We start from the raw sequence: 26592 nt of genomic DNA, 5'->3' as shown, positions 1-26592 counted from the left end.
CTCCCCAGTTGTATCCGGCTAATTACCCCACTCTTCTGAGCCATCCTGGTGGCTGCTCCACCCCCTCTGCCGATCCTGGGAGAGCTGCAGACTACCACATGCCTCCTCCGATACATGTGGAGTCACCAGCCTCTTCTTTTCAGCTGACGGTGAGGAGTTTCGCCAGGGGGGCATAGTGCGTGGGAGGATCACGCTATTCCCCCCAGTTCCCCCTCCCCCTCGAACAGGCGCCCCGACCGACCAGAGGAGGCGCTAGTGCAGTGACCAGGACACATACCCACATCCGGCTTCCCACCCGCAGACACGGCCAATTATGTCTGTAGGGATGCCCGACCAAGCCGGAGGTAACACGGGGATTCGAACCGTCGATCCCCGTGTTGGCAGGCAACGGAATAGACCACTATGTTACCCAGACGCCCCAACACTGGGGGGTTTTTACATTCAAATTCACTGATGATGGAAATGCTGAATATACATAATATAGGCATTTCTGTGGCTGTTAACCACAAATGAGATCATTTTCCTGAGAACAGTAAAGGAAATACAGCTTTTACCATTAACACAAATTTCAGCTACTTTTTGGAATTATGGTCGGACCTACTGTGCACAGCTGCCTTGCCCTTCTTATCATAATGTGTCCTCCACTCAGGAGCCAATCAGTTCACTGGTTCAGCACTTCAGGGCAAATAGGAACTTGTTTTGAACTGATGCTACCCCCACGATGCTGAAAATGGCATCTCAAAGGGTGGCCCGACTGTAAACTATTGGATCCAGAAAATGAAGCATAATTGCAGGCATTGAAGCACATGGGTCCTGCTTGCTTTACATTCTTTATGGAAATACATGGTGGGGTGAATAAAAGTCAGCCTCCGTGATGCAGTATCCTGCTGCCTGTCAAACTGCTAACAAGCATAAAATTATGATTTTCTTTTCCTTAGCTTTTTCTATTTCTCTTGGGGTTTTTTTTATTTATGTGTGTGTGTGTGCACATTTATGTTTTTTTTTTTTTCATCTGTTATAATATTTGAATTTCATTGATAGAAACACGGCTTGTTTAACAGATTTCTTTGCGAACGCCCACTCACACAGAAACGCTGCATGCGAGTCCTGTCGATATGTCCCTTTTGTCCTATTCTACCTATTTTATTGTGACAGTAGAAACTGCACATGCACTTCCCAAAATACAATTTGATACTCAAATTAGACATTAACAGGGAAAAAATAATTCACCACACACTGAAGCTTCACATGCCGAGTTCCTACCCGGTGTTGCTGCTTTGCAACGGAATTTAAAGCATGCAAGACTGACTACTGTTGTATTATGTTTTTATTTTTGTTTTGTTTTTTTGTCATCTCTTCACCCACTTTCCAGGTCCTGCTCTCTCACAGTTCTGTTGGAATTGAATGCATGCATCATGTCTTTTTATTTTTATTTTCGTGTCCTGTGTGCAGCCTGTTGTTCAGGAGGAATTCAATGAATGTTTCAAATAATCTGTTTTTTTTCCTGTTTCCATTATTTCTTTTGAATAAATGTATATATGAATGTATGTATAAATAAATGTGTAGTCGTCATGCACGCTCCACACATCGCGTCTTGAAAGTCAAATCGAAGTTGACTTTGCCTGATTTATTGTTGTATTTCCTTCCTTATGTTTGTGTCGTTGAGACAAACAGTGGAATATTTGATTCAGTTGAGTGAATTAAACAGAAGATGATGGCTGAAAAGTAGTCCCCAAGAAAAGAAGTGCGAGACGGTTTATATTTCCTACCTAAAGAAAGCGTTCCGGCGGCACGGTGACACAGTGGTTAGCACGGTCGCCTCACAGCAAGAAGGTCCTGGGTTCGAGCCCCAGGATCGCCCAACCTTGGGGGGTCGCCCGGGTCGTCCTCTGTATGGAGTTTGCATGTTCTCCCCACGTCTGCTTGGGTTTCCTCCGGGTGCTCCAGTTTTCCTCCCACAATCCAAAGACATGTAGGTCAGGTGAATCGGCCATGCTTAATTGTCCCTAGGTGTGAATGTGTGTGTGGACCCTGTGATGACCTGGCGGTCTGTCCTGGGTGTCTCCCCGCCTGCCGCCCAACGACTGCTGGGATAGGCTCCAGCATCTCTGTGACCCTGACAGCAGGATAAGCGGTAGGGATAATGGATGGAAGGAGAAAGCGTTTCACATTTCACCATGGAGGATATATTTGTAACCTAGTAACCTTCCATTCCTTAAGTGCCCCCCCCTTTTTTTCTTCCCAATTGTATCCGGCCAATTACCCCACTCTTCCGAGCCGTCCTGGTCACTGCTCCACCCCCTCTGCCGATCCTGGGAGGGCTGCAGACTACCACATGCCTCCTCCGATACATGTGGAGTCGTCAGCCGCTTCTTTTCACCTGACAGTGAGGAGTTTCACCAGGGGGATGTAGCACATGGGAGGATCACACTATTCCCCCCAGTTCCCCCTCCCCCTCGAACAGGCGCCCTGACCGACCAGAGGAGGCGCTAGTGCAGTGACCAGGACATATTCCCACATCCGGCTTCCCACCCACAGATACGGCCAATTGTGTCTTTAGGGACGCCCGACCAAGCCGGAGGTAGCATGGGGATTCGAACCGGCGATCCCTGTGTTGGTAGGCGATGGAATAGACCGCCACGCTACCCAGACGCCCTCCTTTAGCGTTTCTACCCCTTCTGTCTTTCTCTTTTTCTCCTCTTATTTCCACCCTATCCATCCCTCTCTCCTCCTCCCTTTTCCCTCTCTATTAGTGAACAGCATTCAGTGAAGTGTGCAAGATCACACTTCTCTAATCCGAAAGCTCAATCCAACGCAGCTGATTACACACACACACACACAAGCAAACACACGTATACGGACACGGTCCCAGCCAACACGCGGACCAACTGACGAGCAAACACCCACGGGCACAGGGAACGAAGACGCGGCGTGGGCAAGGTACACGCGCCTGCAGCCGCTTGAAGTTTGGCAGATGTGTTTGCTCGTCTACACAATACCTACAGAGCCACACGCATTAATATGCACTGTAACGCCAGCGGTGACAGCCGCAATACGGTGCGGCGCGAGAGCACCATTGATCTGCTTGGAATATTCAGAGCAGTAAGCACCTCCACATCTGTCATAATATGACATACCTAACATATGATTGCTTCTCTATTTGTGGAATAAGTGAGATAGATTTTCACGTCTGCTTTTAGCCCTAGTGCCAATTAATCTTTGTTTGAGTGCATGTAGATCACAATAGCATTTTTTTTGTGCGCTGCTGACGGTGACACGGAGGGATTGGAGGCTGGATTTGTAATTGCTGCTTATGAAATGCAAATTGCATAGGCTGGTGATTGTTGGGATAGGATGGTGAATATGCTTACATATGCGAACACATGTGCACACACACACACACACACACACACACACACACACACACACACACACACACTTGGGAAAAAACCCTCAGTTGTCTGTGTATTATGTACCGTTTCCTCGTGCTACCGTTGTTCAGATTAGAAGTTTGCTCGTGGCCTCCTTATTATTAATGTTCCTGGGCAGAGGTGTGAAAACCAGGTCCAGAAAGTAAAAGTCCAAACCATGTATTTGCTCCACTCGTGCACTACACCAGCAGATTCTAGTCAACACCACTCCTCAACTAGGCAGGGGAAACTAGCTAGCGAAATCAGCCGGTTTAGTAACATGGTTGGAGCAAATACGCGGTTTGGACATTTACTTTTCTGGACCGGGTTTTTACACCTCTGCTCCAGGGTGATATGCTTTGCGTAAATCCTGTCAAAAATGTACATGTGGAGCGTTGTGCTGACTCGTGTTAAAGAAGCCATTTGTTTTGCTCTCTCAGGCTTCCTGGAGTTCTCTCCCCTCTTTCTGCGGTACTTCATCTCAGGTATGAGTGTGCAGTGACTAGCCTTAGATCCTGTAGAGTTCTGTAGCGTGCAATAACCACAGAATTACAACTTGCCAACTAGCACACGACAGAGACCCATCATGCACCGATGTACGATATGCATTTGTGTGTAGTAAAGATGGCTCCCTTTTTGTTTTCTCCATCTTTTATTTGAAGTGGGCGGAAAAGCTAGAGAGGGGAAGAAGACGAAGAAGGGTAAAAAAAATTTTCCAGAATTTTACTCTTGCTATTCTGTGTAGCGATTTTTGTGTTGCAGTGCACTAGCAGGCTGTAGCCTAGTAACTCGAGCCCACCTGTCGATTTATTTGCCCTCCTCCATTCTGTGTGCGGGTCAGTAGTTTGAGTAAGTAGAAGTTCCCTCTCAGCCGTTCCCCAGTCAAGTTTTTCCCCCTCGGTCCCTCCCTCTCCTTCGCCCTTGCCACGGAGCACTTCCAGCAGAATTCTCAAGTCAGCGCCAAGGCCATGAAGAGGAGTTGTGAGGATCCAGCAGACGACTTTCCTCCGTTTAATTCCTCTCTCTGATTGCATCTGTGTGCCTGATGAGTCACAGTTAACCCAGTCACACAGCTGTGTCGTTCCCAAAGCACTGAATCATATGGCACTGCAATGCCAACCTCTCTCCAGTCGCCCCCTTCCTCTTTTCTCCTTTTCCAAACTGCTAATGAAGTGAATCACAACTGTTTTTTCCCCTCGATTCCTTTACCCCGGCAGCTGATAGTGAGCGATTGCATCCACAATACTCTTTTAATTAGTATAGAGAATAAATTGGTTGAGCATGCCTTTTTCCTTAATTGCTTTTTCCTCAGCTTGGATTTAATTGGGCTGCAGCAGTGTTTATTGATCTCTTTTGATGTGCTTTAATTTGGATAATTTTATATATTTATTTTGGACGTGAGGCGTCGGTTTATCTCGGACGGGGGGGCTTGTGGACACGGAAGGCCCATGCTGCAGCACGCTGCAGTGTGTCGAGCGAGCCGCGGGGTCCAGGGTGTGATGGGAAGCAGCTCGGGAGATGATCAGACCCAGAAGGTGGCAAAGGAGCCCCGCAACTGTCTTGAGGGGCCTCGGGAGAGCAGCCCTTTGATCTCGCGTCAACACCTCATGAATGCCAATGTGGGGGAGCAAAGGGTGGTTAGGGGAGACCTGCTAAGAAAACCTTCAATAAGTCTTCCATCCAGCGACTAGCTTGAGTCTGACTCCCGCTGCATCCTCCCCTTCCCTCCTGCCTTCCTCACCAAAGCCCAATTTTCAGCCTACACCTCTGCGGTTTCCTAATTAGTATGTTCCTGTGTGTGTTTGCCTCCTTGCTCATTAGCGTGTGTACTTGTGAATGCCTCTAATTGCTCACAAGAACGCAAACGCATGTAGGCCTGTTTGTACCACTGTGCGTGCAGGGTTTGTAGAGCCCACGCTTCTTGCTTGTGCGCCTCCTCCGTGTGGTCCCAACTCCTGTTATCACAACTTCTCTGTCCCCGACAGCTGGCAACTTCACTCTGGCCGAGCTGGGGGTGTGCGAGACGCCGCCGCCTCCGCACCCTGCTGCCGTCCCCTACTGTCCTGACCTGGGCCTGCTCCAGAGGGGCTACTCCCTCAGCGCCGGCTCTGACGCCGACTCCGACCCCGAGGGGCCTCTGTCCCCGGAGAGGGCCATCCAGCTGTGGGCCGGACGAGGGGATGTGAAGTCCCGCCGCAGCTCCGGCGTGTCCAGCCGCGAGAACTCGGCCCTCACCCTCACCGACTCTGATAATGACAAGTCCGACGATGAGTCAGGTAGGACAGAAAGAATGAGGCTGGTGGGAGTGGATGGGTGACTGGTGGAACAATGTGGATTGTGCGTGTTTCTGACAAATGCCGATAAAGGTCCTCGGTATGATACTAAGTGAAGGAGGGAGGGAGGGAGGGAGGGAGGGAGAGAGGGTTGAGCAAGTTAGTGAGGGAGTGAGTGAGTGGGGGGGGTGAGGGATGAGCGAGTGAGGGTGTGAGTGAGGGAGGGAGGGATGAGCAAGTTAGTGAGGGAGGGAGGGAGGGAGGTAGTGAGGGTGTGAGAGGGAGGGAATGAGGAAGGGAGGGAGAGATGAGCAAGTTAGTGAGGGGGGGGGAGTGAGGGATGAGCGAGTGAGTGAGTGAGTAAATGAGAATAAGTGAAGCAGAATAGGTTAAAAAAAGATGGGGAAGAGTGCACCGGTGCGATGTAATAGAGATTATTATTTTAGAGATCGTTATTATTCTATCGGCGAGGGTTTATGAGAGAGTATATTTCATATAAGGAAGTCTGTTCTTGAAATCTTGACATCGTAGCTCGAACAGACCGGGAAAAAAAAGCAACTCAAACAGGCATTATTTGAAATGTAGGAGAGTCGTACTTATTGATTTAGTCTGCTTCTGATTTGAAGTTTGAAGAACAGTGGTTGAAGCCCCCCCCCCAAGAGACCGATCCTTATTTTCATCAATAGCTCTTAGCCAAAGGCCTTTAACTCTCCTCTCTATATACCACTTATCTACTCAGATCCTACAGCTGATCTGTCAGCCGTCATAAAAAAAAAAACCTCTTGGATATTTAACAGACAGCTTTGAGACCGGAGCATGTTTGCTTTTGTGATCCACCACAGCGATACAGTCAGAGAGATGCTAATCTTTCCCCTCCGAGTGTGAAACTTCTCCATTCACTCTCTTTCTATTTCTGTAAATCTCCCCTGTGAGTGAAAGGTGTCCCGGAGGAAACCGTTCCTCTGGCAACTTTGTTTATTGCTAACTTCCCATTTCCTTGTTAATCCTGACGAAGTCGTAAACCTGCGCGCGAGCTCCGTCGAGGTGTCAATGGAGGTTAATGAAAAGTGGATGGAAGGAGACGAAATAGTCTAATTAATTGAATTCTCGGCAGCCGAGTGTATCAACCCCCGATCAGGCTCCGTCGGGCTGCGGGCCTCCACATCAGAGACAACTCCTGCCGACTGATCAAACTACTCAACACCTATTAAACACGTCGAGAAACACCTTCCCCCAGACGCGGCTCTCATCCTGTCGCCCGATAATTGCTTTGCGGTTAATTACCAAGCTAATCTCCCAGCCGCAGATATCAGCTGCAGACTCGCGACGCCGTCTCTGTCTCGCGGCCAGGAGAATGGGTTTCGTCGCCAGCGTTTGCAGACCTTGTAAAATAAGCTCCATAATCCAGTGCTATAGGGTGACTATCATCTGCCCACGATATGATGTCATTGAGCGTTGATTGGCACAGAAGATCAGAAATGTGTTTTGGTAGCTCAAAAGCAACCGCCATTTAAAAAAAGAAAAAGGAAAAAGTTTTTCATGGCAATTTTTAACTCTCTGTGAAAGTTAATATATTCATGTAGTATGTTTATTTTTAGGCACGGCGGCGCAGTGGTTAGCGCGACCGCCTCACAGCAAGACGGTCCTGGGTTCGAGCCCCGGGGTTGTCCAACCTTGGGGGGTCGTCCTCTGTGCAGGGTTTGCATGTTCTCCCCGTGTCGGCGTGGATTTCCTCCCACATTCCAAAGACATGTAGGTCAGGTGAATCAGCTGTGCTAAATTGTCCCTAGGTGTGTGGGGGGGCCTGTGATGGACTGGCGGCCTGTCCAGCTTGTCTTCCTGCCCCGTTATTATGGATCCCACTGCTTTTTTTGGCAAGACTAGGAAAACCCGCCCTACTCTATCTCCGATTGGCTAACCCTATCCCTAACCCCACCCTAACACTAACCTTAACCAACCTAACCAACGGAGGCAACGAGTACGGGCCAATCAGAGACAGAGTACCCAGAAAAGCAGTGGGTTTCATAATAACGCCTCCCTGCCTGCCACCCAATGACTGCTGGGCTAGGCTCCAGCATCCCAGCGACCCTGATTGGATAAGCGGTTTGGATAATGGATGGATGGATGGATGGGTAGAAGCATACTGGGGTCAAAATGCATACACTTTCAGCAGTTTGTCTCCTATAGACCAATTTTCGAAGGGAACCCCAGCTCGCCCGTTTCAGCTTTTCTCGTGGTTTCAGAGACTGTACAGTTAGATCAGTGGTGCCGCATCACCGCCTCTGCCGGAAGGAGGAAACCAGCGGCGGGGAGGCTGAGGGATAAAAGGAGCAGGGTTGTGTGCGTGTCTGCTCAACTCAATTTATTAGTTAACTTACTTATGAATGGGGAAAATTACCCTTAGCACCCTAAATCTGCCCAAAGTAGTGCATCTGAGTGGTGTCTCATGCCTCACGGCATTCAGTAGCACAGATTTACTCCAATCACACTTAATGACTCGACTAGTGTGTGTGTTTTTGTAGGGCAGGGTGCACTTGTGCATGCACCATGTACTATATGTGTATGTCTCTTGGTGTCTGTATGTCTGCCTGAAGTGTCGGCCTACCTGTGTGTGTGTGTGTGTCTGTGTGTGTGTGTGTGTGTGTGTGTGTGTGTGTGTGTGTGTGTGTGTGTGTGTGTGTGTGCGGGCACGTGTGAGCGAACCCGCGCGCATGCGCGGGAAGACGTGTGAAGCAGGAGCGACGGGAGTGTCGGAGCGGTGGCGGCAGGGGGAGGATCTGAGGGTCTAATAATAGAGATTGATGGAGGCAGGCAGAGAAACAACATCATAAACACATGCTAAAACACCAAACGCCACGCTGCACAGCTCTCATCTCACTGCGCCTCTAACAAGCTTCTGAAGTCTCACCTCCACCTCCACCTGTCCCTCCCCCCCGTCCCCCCCCCAATCCTCCTCCTACCTCATCTCCCTCTTTCCACTGCCTTTCTTCCCTGTCTTTTAAGGCTGCTCTGTGTTGTGTTGCTCCCCATCTTTCCTGCAGTGTGTCTCACCATCCCTCGTTACGCACTTGCCAGTGTGGCTTGCCGGCTTGATTGACAGGTGTCAGTTTGGGGTTCTGAGGGTTCCCGTAAGGCGCGTGCGTGTGTGTGTGTGTGTGTGTGTGTGTGTGTGTGTGTGTGTGTGTGTGTGTGTGTGTGTCTTTGGGCATATTATGTTTCGTGGTCAAATTTTGCTGTAAAAATAGAAGACCCAAAAAGGCTTTTAGAAAAGTCCTCACATACCACAGAGAAAGGGTTGTCATTTGTGTGTGTGTGTGTGTGTGTGTGTGTAGGTGGGGGGGGGGCAGCAGGGAGGAGGCAGAGTGACTGATGGATATATTCATATAATCTCTTTTATCTTTCCAAACCCATCTGCTTAATGGCTGGCACACATATACATACACACACACACACACACAAACTTGCACAGACACATACGCATGTACACACACACACACACACACACACACAAACATACACACACACGTGTTCATGTGGGTCATTTTTGGGGACATTACATAGACTTATGTTCGTTCCCTAGCTCTTAACCCCAGCCTCAGCCATCAGAACCACATGCCTAAAGGGCCGTCCCCATCAAGAACAACAACTGTAACAGTAGCTGTAAATATATTCTTTGAATGATCATGGGCGTTCAGAGGCGTGAGGGATGGACCCTTTAGTTGACCGGTTAGCGCAGTCGCCCGTGGTGTGGGCTCTCCGGGTTCGATTCCTGGCTTGCGGCTGTCCCCGAATTCACTGCCTTGGTGTCAGAAGTGGGGTGGAGAGACCGTGAGGCCATCAGAAGCGCGAGTGCCCAGAGGCGTGAGGGAGCTGATATGCTGAAGCGTGGGGACGTGCTTCCCGATGGGGGGGGGGGGTAATGTAGCGACCACGGCTGACTAGACTCGCTAGCCCCTGGCTAACGAGTCGGACCCTTTAGTTAACTGGTTAGCGCAGTCCCCTGTGGTGCATGCTATCCGGGTTCGATTCCTGGCTGCGGCGGATTCCCGGCTGCGGCGGATTCCCAGCTGCCCCTGAGTTTGGTATTGTTAAAAAAAAATGTCTTCAAAAGATGACAACTCTCTTACCTGAGTGCTGGATTCTCCTAACTCCTCTCCTCTTGGAAGAATTTCGTGAATCCGTACCCTTTTGGTTTCTTTTTCACTCTCTGCACAACGTACAGCAGTAACAGGTCGTCAATATCCGCTTCATCCATCAGTATCCATTTTCCCGAACTTATGATCCGCATATTTGATTTGGCAAAGATTTTACGCCGGATGCCCTTCCTGATGCCCTTCCTGATGCAACCCTCCCCATTTATCCGGGTTTGGGACCGGCACTAAAAATGCACTTGGCTTGTGCATCCTCACTGGCTGTGGAGGAGAAATGCTGGGTATGTTGGGAGAAGGATGCTGAATATGGAGCTGCCAGGGGACAGGAAAAGAGGAAGGCCAAAGAGGAGGTTTATGGATGTGGTGAGGGAGGACGTGCAGGTGGCTGGCGTGACAGAGGAAGATGCAGAGGACAGGAAGAAATGGAAATGGATGATCCGCTGTGGCAGCCCCTAACGGGAGCAGCCAACAGTAGCAGTAGATCCATTTTCCTAAACTACTGATACAGCTGGAGCGTGCTGCGTGTGCTTGGTACCACTGTTTACAGGACGTTTTCATTATTTAGTGTGGGTGCTGACTTTGTTATCGTTATAGTTATCGTTCTTCGTGTGGACGGCCCTTGACATGAACCCTTACCCTAACCAAACCTAACCCTATCCTTAATCACTGACCCAAAAACCAGCTGTTTCCCAATGGGGGATATGGCTGTTAGTTGGACAAGCCATCCCCAATTAACTGGTCTCTAGTCAGAAATGTGTTCCCCAAAATAGGATGTCAGGAACACACACACACACACCATGCGACCCTATACTTGTGGGGGTCACTCGTTGACTACATTCATTCCCTAGCCTTTAACCCTAACCCTAACCATCATAACTACATACCTAACATTTACCTAGCCCTAAAACCTAAAATAGACCCCTTGTCCTCATGGGGACCCATAAAATGTCCTCACAAGGTAGGTGGTATCAGGTTTTTCCCTGGTATACACACACACGCTCATGCACACAAACAGAGACTTACACCCGATGTCCCAGGATCCAGTTCCGTGTCATTTCATCGCTCCATGCTTTGTCATCTCAGGCTTTGTGCTCGCCAGAGACGTATCTTTTCTGTCGGCAGAGCTGAAAGTGAGTGTTTACATAGCGCCCGGAGCGCCTACAGGTGTTGTGCGCTGGGAGGAGTAATGCTTTTGCTGTTGCTATGTGACATAAAAAGCAGGGAAGCAGTGTGTTGACATTATAAGAAGAAAAAAAAACAACTTTAAGCTGTTCCCTTTATTTTCTATCCTTGCACGGCTTATTGGCCGGTTGTTTTCCTAATGTTTTTTTGAAACATATTTATGTCCCCCTGCGTAATAAAAAAAAAGCTCTAGCTCTTCTTAGCACTCTTTATGACGCGGCTCTGTGCTGCTCGTTTGCATCTCCGGTGAGTCCTTCCTGTTTGTCATTAGGCCCCACCCACCCTGTTTGGGTATGGGTACGCAAAGTGCCTCGATGAGCTGCACGCTGCAGTCTATTCCGTTGCCTACCAACACAGGGATCGCCAGTTCGAATCCCTGTGTTACCTCCGGCTTGGTCGGGCGTCTCTACAGACACAATTGGCCGTGTCTATGGGTGGGTATTTGTCCTGCTTGCTGCACTAGCGCCTCCTCTTGTCAGTCGGGGCACCTATTCAGTGGGGAGGGGGAACTGGGGGGAATAGCGTGATTCTCCCATGTGCTACGTCCCCCTGGTGAAACCTCTCGCTGTCAGGTGAAAATAAGCGGCTGGTGACGCCACATGTATTGGAGGAGGCATGTGGTAGTCTGCAGCCCTCCCCGGATCGGCAGAGGGGGTGGAGCAGCGACCGGGACGGCTCGGAAGAGTGGGGGTAATTGACCAGATACAATTGGGGAGGAAAAAAATAAAAAAATAAAAATTCCTGAACAGTTGAAATGCTCAAAGCACTGGTCTCTGAAAAAAGGTGGAGTACCAGTAATGGGGTGAGGGCACTGGAAGCACTAGTTAACCACAGAAAACAAGGAGAAAGACAGGCCCGTAATGGAGACACAGCCTTGAGAGTCACAGAAACGGTTAAGAATCAGTGGTCAATTTGAATGATAAAACAAACCTGATCAAAAAAAGCCCTTCGAATCAAACCACTGGCTCACATGGATCGCAACGTGTTCTTGACGTTACGTATAGCGGCTCCCTTAAACGACATCGTCTATTTTTAAATGCCTGATTACGGAAGGAGTGAAACTGTCTGGAAGCAAACAAAACTAGTCGATAACAAATTAAAGAGTGTGATCCTTTGGATAGAAACAATCATCAGCCGAGTCGCGTATCGCCTTCTCCGGTCTCAACACAATTAGCAGTGCACACATATATACGTTTTACCTGAACTCAGGCTGCGGAGGAGAGATTGGCCAAGCGCTCTGTGCTTTTTTTCTTTCTTTTTTTTTTATGAAGTTATCTACACAGAAATTCTGCAAAGATAACAGTGTTTAAAGACTGTTTACATGGTACCTGCAAAGGGAGGAGGGGGGGTTATGGGCACAACTGTGTTTAATTGTGTGTGTGTGTGTGTGTGTGTGTGTGTGAGAGTGAGAGAGAGAGAGAGATCTGCCATGGCAGTGCACAGCGGCAGTACATGGGCATGTCCGTGCCCACACAGCGGCGTTGTCTGCAGAATTACTGCCCTTCCTCATTTCTCTCTGACACACATCCACGCGCACACATTAAGACCCACACACAGATTGGCCTTTGAGCGAGTATAAGCAGCTGGGAACGGCCATTTTCTCCCAAGAAAATGCATCTTTTTTTTTCTTCTTTTGCTCACGAGCCAATCCCCTTCTCCAGCCCAGCACGACATAGCAGATGATAAAGCCCTATTTTGTGCATATTTCGCTGGTGTGTTTGTGTGTGAATTCCTACGCGTGCCTCCGTCTCAGATGAATGTTCAGACCTTGCTTATATAAGCAATACGTATCAATAACAAATCTCTTCAGCCGGTTAAGTTGTTTTTCAGCCCAACACTCGGAATTTGAAATGGTCCCGTACTCCTAAATGCCTATTACTGCCAAGTATTGTTGAGTTGGTTTCGTAAATGCAGCTCGGGGATTTCCGCGCCCCCCCCCCCACCCCCAATCCAGTTTTACTGGATGGTGTACTGAATAAAGAGGCTTTGCTTTTATTACTGCTTCTAGACGCCATTAAAATAAAGAGACTAGAACATTGACTTGGCAATGCGAGCGTTCGGTTCGCACAAGCAACACAACGAGACAAACAAATATGGGCAAAAAAGAGCTGCATTTGGGGAGGGTTCATTTAGTCAAAGCGGAGGACGAGATTTACAGTCGCACTGTGCACTGCCTCATAAAACACCCGTCTGGAAACACGGGGAAAAAGAATAGGAGAGCTTGTAAATTCCCACTGCAGTGGCCGGTGCCTGGATCCAAACCGCATTGATCAGGAGAGAGGGATGATTAAAACATGCATTAGTTGAAATAAGATCGGCCCTGGACATTGATTTAAAGCTAAACCCCAGAACAGATTTTATGGTCATGATCCATGGTTCACTGCCCCCACATGTGTGTGTGTGTGTGTGTGTGTGTGTGTGTCTGTCTGTGTTTGTGTGTGTGCATGTGCATGTGTGTGTATGTGTGTGTGCATGTGTGTTAACATGCATGTTTGTTGTCTTCTCATTAAGCAACAGTGCTACTTAATGAAACGGGTGGATTGAAGCTCAGCAGCCATTGTTTCTCATCAGCAAAGCCTAGATTTGCTCGTAGCCCGACCCGATAAACACACACACACGCTAACAGCCCTGCACATGCTGCCCCCTCCAGCCCCACCTCGATCAGATATGCACGTTGATTGGCTGTTTGCGGACAATCTATTCCTCGCCCTTTCCTTCCACCTTCTCTGGCACAATCCCTCCATCCTGTGGGCTGGATAATAAATCATAAGGTGGTATTGTGACGGACATGACAGGATGTATTAATCTCTTAATTAGAGAATGAAAAGGTGGCGCTAAATTTAGCCTGGCCTTTCTGCCTAACCCCACCCGCGTCTGAGGCCTGCTTAGGAGCTCGGTCCCCGTCGGTTACTTCCCCTTAATTGGAGACTCTCTCTCTCTCTCGCCCCCCCCCCCTAATCTCAGTAAATTGTTTGACTCATAATGACTCCGGCTCACCATAACTGTGACTGCATGTCACTATTTGCCCGACTCTGTCGGTCCTGTTCAGTCTAGTTGCCCGACTCTGTCAGTGTATGGATGGATTCTGTTCCTTGACAGTGTAGACAAACTTGCAAACTACCATGCCAAACATCTGCAGATTTATTTTTTTTAACCCTAATCAAGGAATCAAACCCTCAGCACAGATGGCACAGTGCACATAGCTGTGCTCTTCTCTTTACTTCACTGCTGCACGAACGGCTTTAAAATCACAGCAAATCATTTCATTCAGATGTGGTATTAAAGCAATTTGTGGTGTGGGGCTGAAGGTGTTGCCTTTATTGTCAAGGTAGATTAACATAATGTTTAATTATGGTCTCCCCCCTGCTTTTTTTACTCCCCAATTGTACCCAACCAATTACCCCACTCTTCCAAGCCCTCCTAGTCGCCGCTCAACCCCCTCTGCCGAGCCGGGGCTGCAGGGCTGCAGGCTACCACATGCCCCCTCCGATTTCTTTTTTTTTTTTGCGATCTAATTTTTTTTTCTCCACTTACTGACTTCACTTAAAACATCTGCCAGAAATCCGACACAGCCATTCTCAACAACTATATTTTGGCTAACCAGAGCCCCTGTCTATCAAAGTCAAGCCAGACTTGGAACGCTAGATTGGTAGGTCTCCCAAGACTACTGCTTTCCCTTGAGGGGGTCTGTGAGTGTGTACGTGTGTGTGAGCGGGAGTGCGAGTGTGTGCGGGTGTGTCAGGGGTTGGGGGCATTAGCCTCTGATTGAGTTTTCAGAGAGCAACGCTGGGTGCGAAAAGCTCGACAATAGTCTAACAGAATTAGTAGCTTGTGATGAATGGTGTGTGAGAGCAGCTCTGACAAGCTGCTGCTTTCAGAGACACACATACACAACCGAGCGCATGTGTGTGCGCACGTGTATTCGCCTCTATACGTACGCTGCCTGATGGTTCAAGGACTTTTTTTCTGTCTGATTTTTCTTTTCTTTTTTTATATCTTTAGCCTGATCTAAGTTAACGCCAATGAGTGGTTTTTGGACACAAGCTCACGCACCCACACAAATAAATACACACATATGCACACATCAAGTCACTGCTATTCTCTCACTGGGCTTAAACCTGCAGGTAAAAATTGTTGGATGTTAAAAGTGCCCTGCAGTTAGGATCAATAAAATGTGTCTAGTCAACATGCACACACACACACACAACACACACACACGCTGAAGTATCTGTGGCCCACACAGCCCGCATTGCGAAACACCAGCATTCAGATTGCAGAAACGGAGGGAAGTAATCTACATGTATTCTCCTCAAAACGTATAAAGTACTGTACGTTTAGTGGGGAATACATTGAGAATACTAATCAGAGTTGGCGTGGCAGGTAGGGCAGGCCTAGGTGTACGGGTGAAGGTAAGCTCATTTGAAGATTGAAAACCAACTGGAAGGTAATTGTCTTTTACAGGGCTTAGGCTGCAGCCTGGAACCCAGCAAATAACAAAACACATGCAAAGCATCTAATTTACCAGTTCAGCTGTGTAGGGTAACCTGCGTATAGTTGTCACAGGGGGGGATAGCTGTAATATGCTGAATAATATATATATATATATATATGCAAGTGTTAACTGTAATTTTTGCTCTAGACACACATAATAAAAATGTATCTATATGCACACCTCAGCTCTAAGATATCGGATGTATTCTTGTGCCCTCTTGACCATGAAATTAAACTAAGATTGTTGTGATCGTTGATCTGTCCGGCGGTCAGCGTCTCAAGTCCTGCACGAGTTCAGCTCAGTCTCATATTCAGATAGGAGGCATAGAAAAATAGATAAATGAATAAATTACAACATTAATTTGACTTCTAAAGATATTGAAAAAACCACCAGCAAACAAAACTGTAATATGATTATCTTATTTTTGTGGAACATGGAGCAATGAATGAAACTGAATGATTCAGTAACGGAAAATTACAGTGCATATCTTATACTATGGCACAGGTAGATAATTAAGGGAAAAAAGCGGTCGATTTCACAGGGAATCTATGGCCACTGGTAGATCAGAAAAATAAAAAATGTACATCATAAACACTTTGGTTTCACTTCATTTACATAGTTGAGAGCAGAGATCTTCTACAGGGGGTCCGCGACCCCGAGGGCGTCCTCAGATTTACTGCAGGGGGTCCGCCAAATTCTTTGATCCCCAACTCTTTTCTTCTAAAAATATGTCCAAAAATACACATTAACATAAATTCAACCTATTATCAGCAAAGATAAATCTTCCTATTCATTTAAAAAAATTACAACATTGAAGATACCCATGAATCCTTGTGCAATAATGCGATGACCCTGAAAGCCGAGCACCAGCTAGCTATCCTATGCTAAACCATTCTATGTGCAGTGCCAATAAAACACTGGCAATAATTGCATGCCATATTAGCCAAGTAGGTATGTATTATTAGCCTAAGTATACAGCCATTCGTACTTTAATGTGATCTACAACAGATCGCTTTGTAACTTCTCGACCAAGAAACTCTGACAGACCCTGCGCTTCATCACGAACCGCTGGCGAAAGTTCAGAGGATGAGAGTAACGCACCTGCTAACAGCCATGCTAAAACTGCTGCTAAGCACAAACGAGAGAACGCCCGAAAATATTCAGAGAATTATCTCAAGTTTGGATTTACCTTGAAAGAGACTGAGGGCGTTGAATTACCAGTGTGTGTCATCTGCTCTGCCGTGCCGTCAAACGAACGTATGAAGCCGTCAAAGCTGCAGCGCCGCTTGGAGACAGCCCATACTCACGTGAAAGAAAAACCGGTGGAATACTTTCAGGCCCGTCTCAAATCTCTCAAAGGCCAACAGACATTGATGAGACAATCAGTTGGTGAGCCAGCTTTGAAAGCCTCTTATCAAGTTGCTCTTCGGATCGCTCGGAACAAAAAGCCATACACAATTGCAGAGGATTTAATATTGCCTGCAGCCAGCGATATGTGCGAAACAGTGTTTGGGAATGATTAGTACGTTAATAAACCGAAAAGCATTCCGTTGTCGGACACAACCATTGCTCGCTGTATTGATGACATGGCATCTGATGTGAGGGTGCAACTAGTAGAGAAACTGAGGTTGGCAGAGGCTTTTGCATTACGATTGGATGAATCTACACACGTGCCAAAAAGAATAAACAGAACACATTCTTTAAATATATCAATCTCTCAATAAGTATTTTAATGGCTTAGCATTGTATATACTATTACAAAGTACTTTTACACATGGCACTATAGGCAACCCTACACTTTATAGTTGGCACGGTCTAATAAGCAACACAATTTTATATGATATGTCATAAGGGGTCCCGCTGCTGTGTCTCTATCAGCCAAGGGGTCCTTTGCCTGAAAAATGTTGAAGACCTCTGGTTTAGAGCATTTCAACTGAGTCTAGCACCTGTCCCTGGCATGAGTACCATTATAAGAAATGTACTCCTTGTCTTTTAAACAATAATTGTGAAATATATTAACTGTATAAATCGTTTTTATTGGTAGACACATAAAAGAAACATGCTGCAAAATCAGATGTTTTGATCCAACCCCAGTGTTTCTGTCACAGCCTATTTCTCGTTCATGCAGTAGCTGATAGCTAATAGCACTATTAGCTAACAGTAGCAAGGTGAGGTCATCTGAAAAACCCCCAATGGTGAAACGTGTGTGCCCTGGTGTCGACGCTGCTCCTAATTAAAGGTAACGATACGATCTTTGAAAAAAATAAAAACATTTACCATTTTCGAATCAGCACGCACACATTTCCCCCTGTCTGAACTGCACCTCGCACCTCGGGCAGGCCGCGGTAGCAGTCGGCAGTTGGTCAGCACATGGGCCATTGAGATAATGGCACGGAGATACCGATCAAACCAAGGAATAAGCAACGATGTGACCTAAATAATGTTCCTAACACGGCACGACTGTTTCACGTGCACCTTTTGAAGGTGTTTGCTAAATGTAATCTGAATGAGTTACTCATTTTGAGTATTGTAACAGAATACATTACTGATTACTTTTAGGACGGTGTTTTCAGCACTTAAATACTTTTCAGACCGATTCTGCCCTACTTTGCCCACACACCCTCACACACACACACACACGTGTAAGCATTCGTGACCCTCACTCTTTATCTGACTCGATAAAGGAATTGCTGGATGAGAGCTGCTATCGAAGTGATAAGACGCGTATTCACAAGTACATGCACACATGCGTGCACACATAGCGATGTATAAGAACAGTGTTTAATAAAAGCCCCGGGATATTGATTGCAGGGGATGGATGCTGACTCACTTTGGAGGGGCTGGTGCAATGGCGAGAGGAGGGGGAGGAAGAAATAACGGATGAATAGAAATCAAGGGGAAGGGAGTGAGGGGAGAGGGATTTCTTAAAGACTTCGCTTAAGCACTGACTACGGACTCATTTGTATTGTAAATCCCCTAAACAAATTGTGTTATATATCTTGTTAATGTTTTTGTGTAGTCAACGCTACCGTGCCCATTTGACTAGATTTTCAAGCCAGTCTGCACTGTGCATCTGCCATGAATGGCCCCACCCATACTGACAGTATCATTACCAGGTTCCAGAGAGTCACTGGCACAGTGAAATATCACTGGCACTGTACTTGTATCATGCTGATGACTTCAATGCTGCCCTAATAGGGAATTTAGTGAGATATAATGGTCTTTCATGCCATCTCCAGAACAGTCAGACAGAGAGAGGGGGGGGGGGGGGCGAGCAAGTAGCAGCAGTAAGGAGAAAATGAGTGTTCTCCAGCCAATTATGGGTGATCATATTTTCCCCCGTATAGTGTTGAAACTACATTTGTAGTTTAATAGCCAGTGCTTTACCTCTTAAAGAAGACTCACACAACCAGAGAGAAGTGAGATCTTAGAAGCCAGACACACCATGCTTTTGTTGACTTCTCAGATCATATGCACTGTATGAGTTTTGAGTTTATGGTACATCCAAGCATTTTCCATTTTTGTTTTTCCTAAATCAAGTTTTTGGTTTATTTTTTTTCTTCTTGTATGCATGCACTCTTTCCTGATTTGTATTTTTTTCACTTTTGATTTCTTTCCTCCATCATGCATCTTTCAGTGTACCTTGATGATGAGGAGGATGAAGATCCATTTGGTGACTATGTGATCAGTAAGTCATGTCTGAGTGTGGCGTGTCTTAGATTAACAAGGCCATCGTTGTCTTTTATGTTGTGTTTATGTCACTGTTTCGCTTGTGCCTTTTACTGCCCTGGTCTGTGTGCGATCTCCTGTGTCGTCTTGTTCTTGTCTTGTCGTCTTGTTCATGTCTGTATGCCTTAGGTTGCCTCCCTTACAGAGGGGCGACGTGTACTACTTGGGCTCTAGCTGCTTCCCGTCTCAGGTTTCCCAGAGACGGCCACACAGGTTGCCCAGATTAGGTCCGCACAATCAATTGTGTATAGCTTCATATCAATATTTAAGTTTCCACATTAGATGAATAATACTGTGTTGGCATATTTGCAATACTGATCGCTTTCATTCAGTGCAGAATGCCCCTTATATTTGAACATTTTTAACAGTGTTGATTGAGGATGGGGCGGCACGGTGGTGCAGTGGTTAGTGTGGTCGCCTCACAGCAAGAAGGTTCTGGGTTTGAGCCCTGGGGTAGTCCAACCTTGGGGGGGTTGTCCCGGGTCGTCCTCTGTGTGGAGTTTGCATGATCTCCCCATGTCTGTGTGGGTTTCCTCCAGGCGTTCCGGTTTCCTCCCACAGTCCAAAGACATGTAGGTCAGGTGAATCGGCCATACTAAATTGTGCCTAGGTGTGAATATGTGTGTGTCGGCCCTGTGATGGTCTGGCAGCCTGTCCAGGGTGTCTCGTCGCCTGCCGCCCAATGACTGCTGGGATAGGCTCCAGCATCCCCGCAACCCTGAGCAGTATAAGCGGTTTGGATAATGAATGGATGGATGGATGGTTGACGATGGCAAAATTAGATCAAAATGATTTTCTAAAATCATCAATTTTAACATAATCACGACAATCAAAATCATTATATCTTGCAGAACTATGAGGATTTCTAGTTCAGTCGTAATCGTGCCACCCCACGGATAATAGAGGGCAAGGCCATTGTTCTCATTGCCCGCCTCATCTGCATGTATGAGCTACTTTCATTATGATCCCAAGTTCATTTGCACACATCCAACTGGCTAATCTCTTCGCACTTGATCAAAGAAAATTTCCCAGTGGGCGTTATTTTCCTTTTTCCTTTCCCCCCGCTCTGCTGCAGCAGCCGCAACCTTATTTTCTTGTCTCTCACACAATGTTTATCTGTGTGAACATGTATTAGTGGCTTTGTTTGCTTTATTGGGCTGTGGAGTTTTCATCAGTTTTCATTAGTATGATCAGAGTTGAAGAAGTGACCGAGGCGGTGTAACGGGGAAAAAAGAAAGCGGAGGAGGAGTGTGTGTGTGGGTGAGTGTGAGGAGTGCATAATGTGTACGTGCGTTTTAAGGAAGGCCTGGAGAGTTTTTCTCTCTCTCTCTCTCTCTCTCTCTCTCTCTCTCTCTCTCTCTCTCTCTCTCTCTCTCGCTCTCTCCCCCCCCCCCACTTCGGTCTTTGTAAGGTTCCTTTTATATTTTGTGCATTCCAGGGCTTTTCTGCAGCCATGGTTTATCATTTTATTGAGGAATGATGAGAGTTGAATCCTTTTAGCCACAAGTCTTACACCTGCCCTTACTTATTAAGGTAAGAGGTATCGAGCACTGGTCATCTGCCTTCTATCAGAAACACTATCTTTTTTTTTGGGATTTTTCCCCCTTTTTCTCCCCAGTTGTACCCGTTCAACCGATCTGGGGAGGGCTGCAGACTACCACATGCCTCCTCCGATACATGTGGAGTCGCCAGGCGCTTCTTTTCACCTGACAGTGAGGAGTTTTGCCAGGGGGAAGTAGTGCATGGGAGGATCACGCTATTCCCCCCAGTTCCCCCCCTCCCCGAACAGGCGCCCTGATCGACCAGAGGAGGCACTAGTGCAGCGACTAGGACACATACCCACATCCGGCTTCCCACAAGCAGACACGGCCAATTGTCTGCAGGGATGCCTGACCAAGCTGGAGGTAACACGGGGATTCGAACAGGCGTTCTCCGTGTTGGTAAGCAGCGGAATAGACCGCTCTGCTACTCGGATGCCCCCTGAAATACGATCTTGAACTGATAGAGAAGCTGTGATGCTGTGTACCTGCCTCAATTATGATGTCAGCAGCACATATATGGGGCATATAGTAGTGTGTGTCTGACGGCCTGACACACGCCGTCTGGAAACACCACGTTTGTGACAGATTACAAACTTCATCTACTGTACCAAAGAAAGTTGAATCAGTTCATCTGGACACGTTTATTGAGAGAAATGTTTCATCACTCATCTAAGTGACCTCTTCAGTAGCAACTGACTGCAGGTATCCCCGCCCTTATGAACAATATAGTTGCATAACAACCGAAACCAACGATCAGTTTCATAAGCAAATTGCCGTGAGCATTAGCTAGAGTTACAATGGCCATGTGTACTATTCACAGAGGATTTGGGAATAGTTGCAATCACAGCATTGTAAGATGGTGACAGACATACGCTTAGCCCCCCCTCAATTCAGGGATGGTCGTTCCATCTTCACACAGATGGCTTCTTCGACTCCCCATTCAAACCAGCGTTCCTCCCCATCAAGGATGTGCACATCCTCATCCTTGAAAGAGTGGCCACTGGCCTATAGATGGGTGTAGACTGCAGAGTCCTGGCCTGACATGTTAGCTCTCCTGTGTTGCACCATCCTCTTGGCCAGCGTCTGTTTAGTTTCCCCAATGTACAAGTCATGGCAATCCTCCTGGTACTTAACAGGGTACACTATATTGTTGTGTTTGTGCCGGGTGACCCGATCCTTGGGGTGGACCAATTTCTGGCGCAACATGTTTTGGGGTTTGAAAGCATCTGAGAGGTGGTGTTGAAAATAAGCATCTCAGCTTTTCCAGTACTCTCACCACATACAGAATCACCACCGATTTACGCTTAGACAGCTGTTGTCCTTCTCCTCTCTTCGATTGGCTGGTGCCCATTGGGCGTCGTTCTGGTTTTGACAAACACCCAGTTAGGTGTTAACCGGGGCCTGTTTAATGTGGGATTTCTCCCCTTCCCTGGCCGCTGTGTCGGTGGGGACGTTGTCAGCTCGGTGGTGCAGCATCCTGATGGTTAATCTCCTGAATGTGAGGAAAGTCTTGTTCGATTAAACTCGTGTAACTACTGGATTTAATAACTACCTCAGTGTTCCTGGGCGTTGATGTATCACAAATTTAGCTGACCCTGCCACCCGGACCGCGAGTGCAACCGTACAAATGATAAGCCGTGAGTCCTCGCTCCAAGAGCAAAACAACCAAGGAGTGTAAGGGTTGGAGCCAAGGTGCCCTGAAAGCATTCCTGTAAGAGAAGCGCTGGGGAAGAAGAAAAAAAAAGAAGTAAAGGCTAAGGGCAACACAACATAACGAAAAGCAATTTCTGTTTTTGGACAGGGACAGAGCAGAGAAACGAGCTGAGGAAGATGTAGAAGAGAGGTTATGATTCACTGGGGAGAAGCTAACGTTCACTTAAACCTGAGTGATTTTTTTTAAGAAGGTCTTGTAGCAACAAGTGTCATTTTTTGACAAACGGGACAAATTTAGTGAGACTCAAGAGCCAGTAAGACTAGCATTATATTCTCACATAAACCTCTCAAAGCACGAATCCATTTCATGCGCAGCTGAAAAGGACCGGTTACTCTTTGCCCCCGTGCTTTTGCCACTGTTCGCACATCAGATCCCCCCCCCCATGCTCGGCGTTCCATCTTTCCTCCTCCAGCAGACTGATTATGACAGGCTGATTAGTGTTTTGTTTTCGCGGGGGATGAGGAGATCGATGCAGGGCTCATGTTGAGGGCCGAGCCAGGAGCAGAGGAGAGCGAGGAGGATGAGGCAGAATGGGCGCCGGGCCATCACATTGCCTTCCGAGTCAGAAAACGGGGGAACAGAAGAGTAAGAAACGGGACCCAAAACGGACGGACAGAGGGAAGGCATGAAATGTGGATAAGATACGGACGGAGCAAGGGAATGATGGGAAGGGCCGATGACGAGGAGGGGGGTAGATGAATACCGGGGGAGGCGGAGGAGGAGGAGGATGGCGAAGAAGAGATGGATCCAGATTTGACACTCGAACAGAAGAGACGGCAAAGGATTAACATTCTGTGACTGTGTGCAAGCGCCAGGATAATCTCTGACCTCCCGCAGAGCACTGTGGGAAGCCCACCGCCATAGGGGTTGAAGCCTACTGCCGGGCCTGTCGCTGTATGTGTACGCCCGTCTGCACGTGTGTCTGCACGCACTCATGCACGTGTGTAAGACTGTGTATATAGCTGTGTGTGTGTTTGTTTGTGACTCAAAGTGTGGGCGTGACAGGTGGAAAGAGCGGCTGATCCCTGACCCCTCCCTTACCCCATAGTGGGCCAAGCAGGTTGGCGGATATGCCCGGCGGGTGTGCATGTGCACGGCGGGCGCAAAGGTGCCAGTCTCCAGCATCATGATGCATTCCCTCGGTACCGTGCCACCACCTCCCCCTTTCACTGCATTACATAAAGGATTGGCTCCGAGGTGTGCCCATTCGGATCGGGTTGGTATATTGTATAGATATTTATTGTTTTGCGATTGTATTCCCTGAATAATAAATACATAAGTGCCCTGTGTGAGCAATAAGACAGACTCGCTGCATGGCTCCTTACAGGGTTATAATCCTCATTGATTGGTGCTTCATGCCGTTACATCGATCGGTGCACAGCACCGCGGGGCACAACGCAGCATGGCGAGACATGGCATGACATTACCTGGAATGTCTCTGGCTGCTGCTGTCTGTCTCGGAGAAGCACAGACGGGGATTCTCAGAGCACACCGGCGGATGGATATGGTGCAAGACCGCAGAGTCTATGCACACACACACACACACATGGTTTGACAGAGGCACACGGGCATTACTCCATCACACGTGCACACATGCATGCATGCATGCACACACGCACAAACACAAACGTACACCTCTAAAATGTCATCTTTAGCCAGAGGTTAATGTGAATCTCCATAGAGAAAGTTACTGTAATCACTGCGTATAATTGGATTTCCCCATCACAGCTTCAAAGCATCAAACCTCTTTAAGCCTGGCAGAGGGTGCTGGTTTGTGTGTGTGCGTAGTTGCATCTATGTGTGTGTGTGCGCGCGTGCACGGGTGCAGCCCACATGTCGGTCGGGTCTGTGCACATGCGTACAGCACTGCCCTTCCTGCCCATCAGTAAACCTGACACCCCTACCAGGGGGCAGCGCATGGACACCGAGCAAACACGCGGACACCGATCAAAAGAGCATTGTTCAGCAGAAAGAAAGCTGCAGCGTTCACGTCAATACTCCTATTTAAACCATTTCTGTTCCGCTCAATACTTGCTTTAATAGGTTGGCTTTGTGTTACGGGAAGTCAAATGGGAGGAAGAGCAGATGAATAAATCTATATTAGAGTCTCTATATTCTGATTGAGCAAGTCCTCTTATTTTGTCACTTAATACTCAGAGCTGGCTAATCATCGCACAATCGGCTGGATACATCTTCCATCTCAACGGTTGAGCCGGGAGACAGACATCTCAGCTGGTTCCAAATCTCCCTTTCCAAACCCTCCCCACTGCCAAGCCAAGTATTGATTGCACTGGCAAAGGCGCTGAAGCCCAGGGAACTGAGAGGGATACAGCTTTTTGTATCTCCATCAGCTGTTTTGACTTTGGCTTTCCCCTGCCATCTTTACTTCCAAAGGAGCAGGATAAGGAGTCTGTGAGCCACGGCACACTCAATCTGTCTTCCTTCTGCTCCCTTTTTTTCTTCTTCTTCTTCTTCCTCCCAAGCTCTACCTCCCAAGCTTAGTCCACTTCATGCAATGTCCTTCATCTCTTACCAATTAGGATCAATAGTACGACCCAGTCACCCCTACACTTGATCAATGGGTTGGTCCAGTCTACCACAGCCCTTGTCCCTGATAGTCTCTTCGCAAAGTCATCACTATCTCTCTTTGCAAAGAGGGAGAAATCCATCTAATCCCAAACAGTGTTTGTATTCTTAACCTTCAGACTAACTTCAGCTCTAAACCTAACCTTAAGTTTGACTTTACTTCTCACTTCAGCGCTCTATATCTCATATAGTTGTTGGCTAGTAGTTTTTATGATACTGATACTGTCCTTCTGCCACAGTCATCAAGTTACCTCTCCCCGTGCACCTCAGCAGTGGAATATACCGGACCCACTGGTGCAGATCAATAGTATGTTCCAGTCACCTCTGGGCTTAATTAATGCCCCCCAACCCTCTGAACCTATTAAAAATGAATTGACCAATACTAGGTTGGCGAATAACTATTGCTTCCCTGTTTCAGTGCAGAGACAGACCGGACGTGACATTGCATGGTACGAGAAAGAGGGCAAGCAATCAGGAATCACAAACACTTCCTCACTCCCTTTCATGAGCTCGCGTACTTGAAATGAAATGAAATGTCGTTTCCCCCAGCCTACAGCAGTGCAGCACAAAGACAAAAACACATCCAAAAAGTACAAGAAAAAAAAAACTACAAAAAAACAAAAAAATCAGTGTCCAGGAGAACAAATGCAGGATGACTGTCGGAACAGCTGGTCTGCATGGGCTAGCAGTTAGCTTAGCCTGCCCCGCTTCCATGTCCTGTCAGACCGCCCTTGGTGTCACCTCTTCGGGTGCAGCTCCGGGCAGGGCCGTGGTCCCTGGGCCCACAGGACGCAGCAGACCAGGCTCCCCCAGCCAATCCAACGCCAGCTCTCGCAGCCAGACACCTTCGAAACACCTCCCCGCACTCCACACGACGACACTAAAACAAAGTTGACCTGAGGAGAGGCCGCCGCTAGACTGCCCTCTGTGTTATCAGACTGCCACTTTGTATGAGCTAGCAGTTAGCTTAGCCTGCCCCACTTCCGCGTCCTGTCAGACCGACCTCGGTGCTTCCTCTTCGGGCACAGCTCCGGGCAGGCCTGTGGTCCCTGAGCCCACAGGACCAAGCTCTCCCAGCCGATCCAATGCCAGCTCTCCCAGCCGTCAAACAAAGACACAAACTTAGACGCAGATGTGGACAAAGACACTGCATGGACGGTACTGGGTGAGGCCGCCTCAATGATAAGTTTGTGCCGCCATCTTCCCACACTGGAAGCCGAAAAAAAACTGGTGCTGGTGAAGTTCCCTGAAAAAGAAAGAAATGAGTATAAATAAATGCTCTTGGCATGTCCCATCTCTTAACCGTTATCAATTATTCAGTATCGTGTTCTTTTGTATCTTGTCACAAGTCTACCTATTGATTTTGCTTACTTTTGGTTCTCGCCCCAACACCCTTGCCCTCTCGCTCTCTGTCTCGAGCCTTTGGTGGGCGAACTGTGATGTGGATTTTCCTAAGCCCAACAGTGTAGTGGAGCTGAAGTGCTCGAACACTCCAATACCAACACTCATTTGTC

General features: G+C 47.7%; 1 protein-coding gene across 4 annotated transcripts in view; it reads left to right on the top strand.

Annotated features, from left to right (window-relative positions):
• tenm2a (teneurin transmembrane protein 2a) overlaps nucleotides 1–26592 on the top strand; it is a 217581-nt gene that overhangs the window by 18935 nt on the left and 172054 nt on the right. For 2 of the 4 annotated variants that reach the window (XM_056292265.1, XM_056292257.1), the window contains exon 2: nucleotides 5396–5686. In XM_056292265.1, coding sequence (XP_056148240.1) covers nucleotides 5396–5686 — 291 coding nt within the window. Of the gene's footprint in view, nucleotides 1–3850; nucleotides 3896–5395; nucleotides 5687–19145; nucleotides 19197–26592 lie in introns of all 4 variants that reach the window. The other 2 variants (XM_056292273.1, XM_056292250.1) reach the window with 2 other exon arrangements.

The sequence above is a fragment of the Lampris incognitus genome, chromosome 1, assembly GCF_029633865.1.
Source record: "Lampris incognitus isolate fLamInc1 chromosome 1, fLamInc1.hap2, whole genome shotgun sequence".
Classification (NCBI taxonomy): Eukaryota; Metazoa; Chordata; class Actinopteri; order Lampriformes; family Lampridae; genus Lampris; species Lampris incognitus.
Note: the sequence above shows the minus strand (reverse complement) of the source record. Positions and strands in the feature narration are given on the sequence as shown.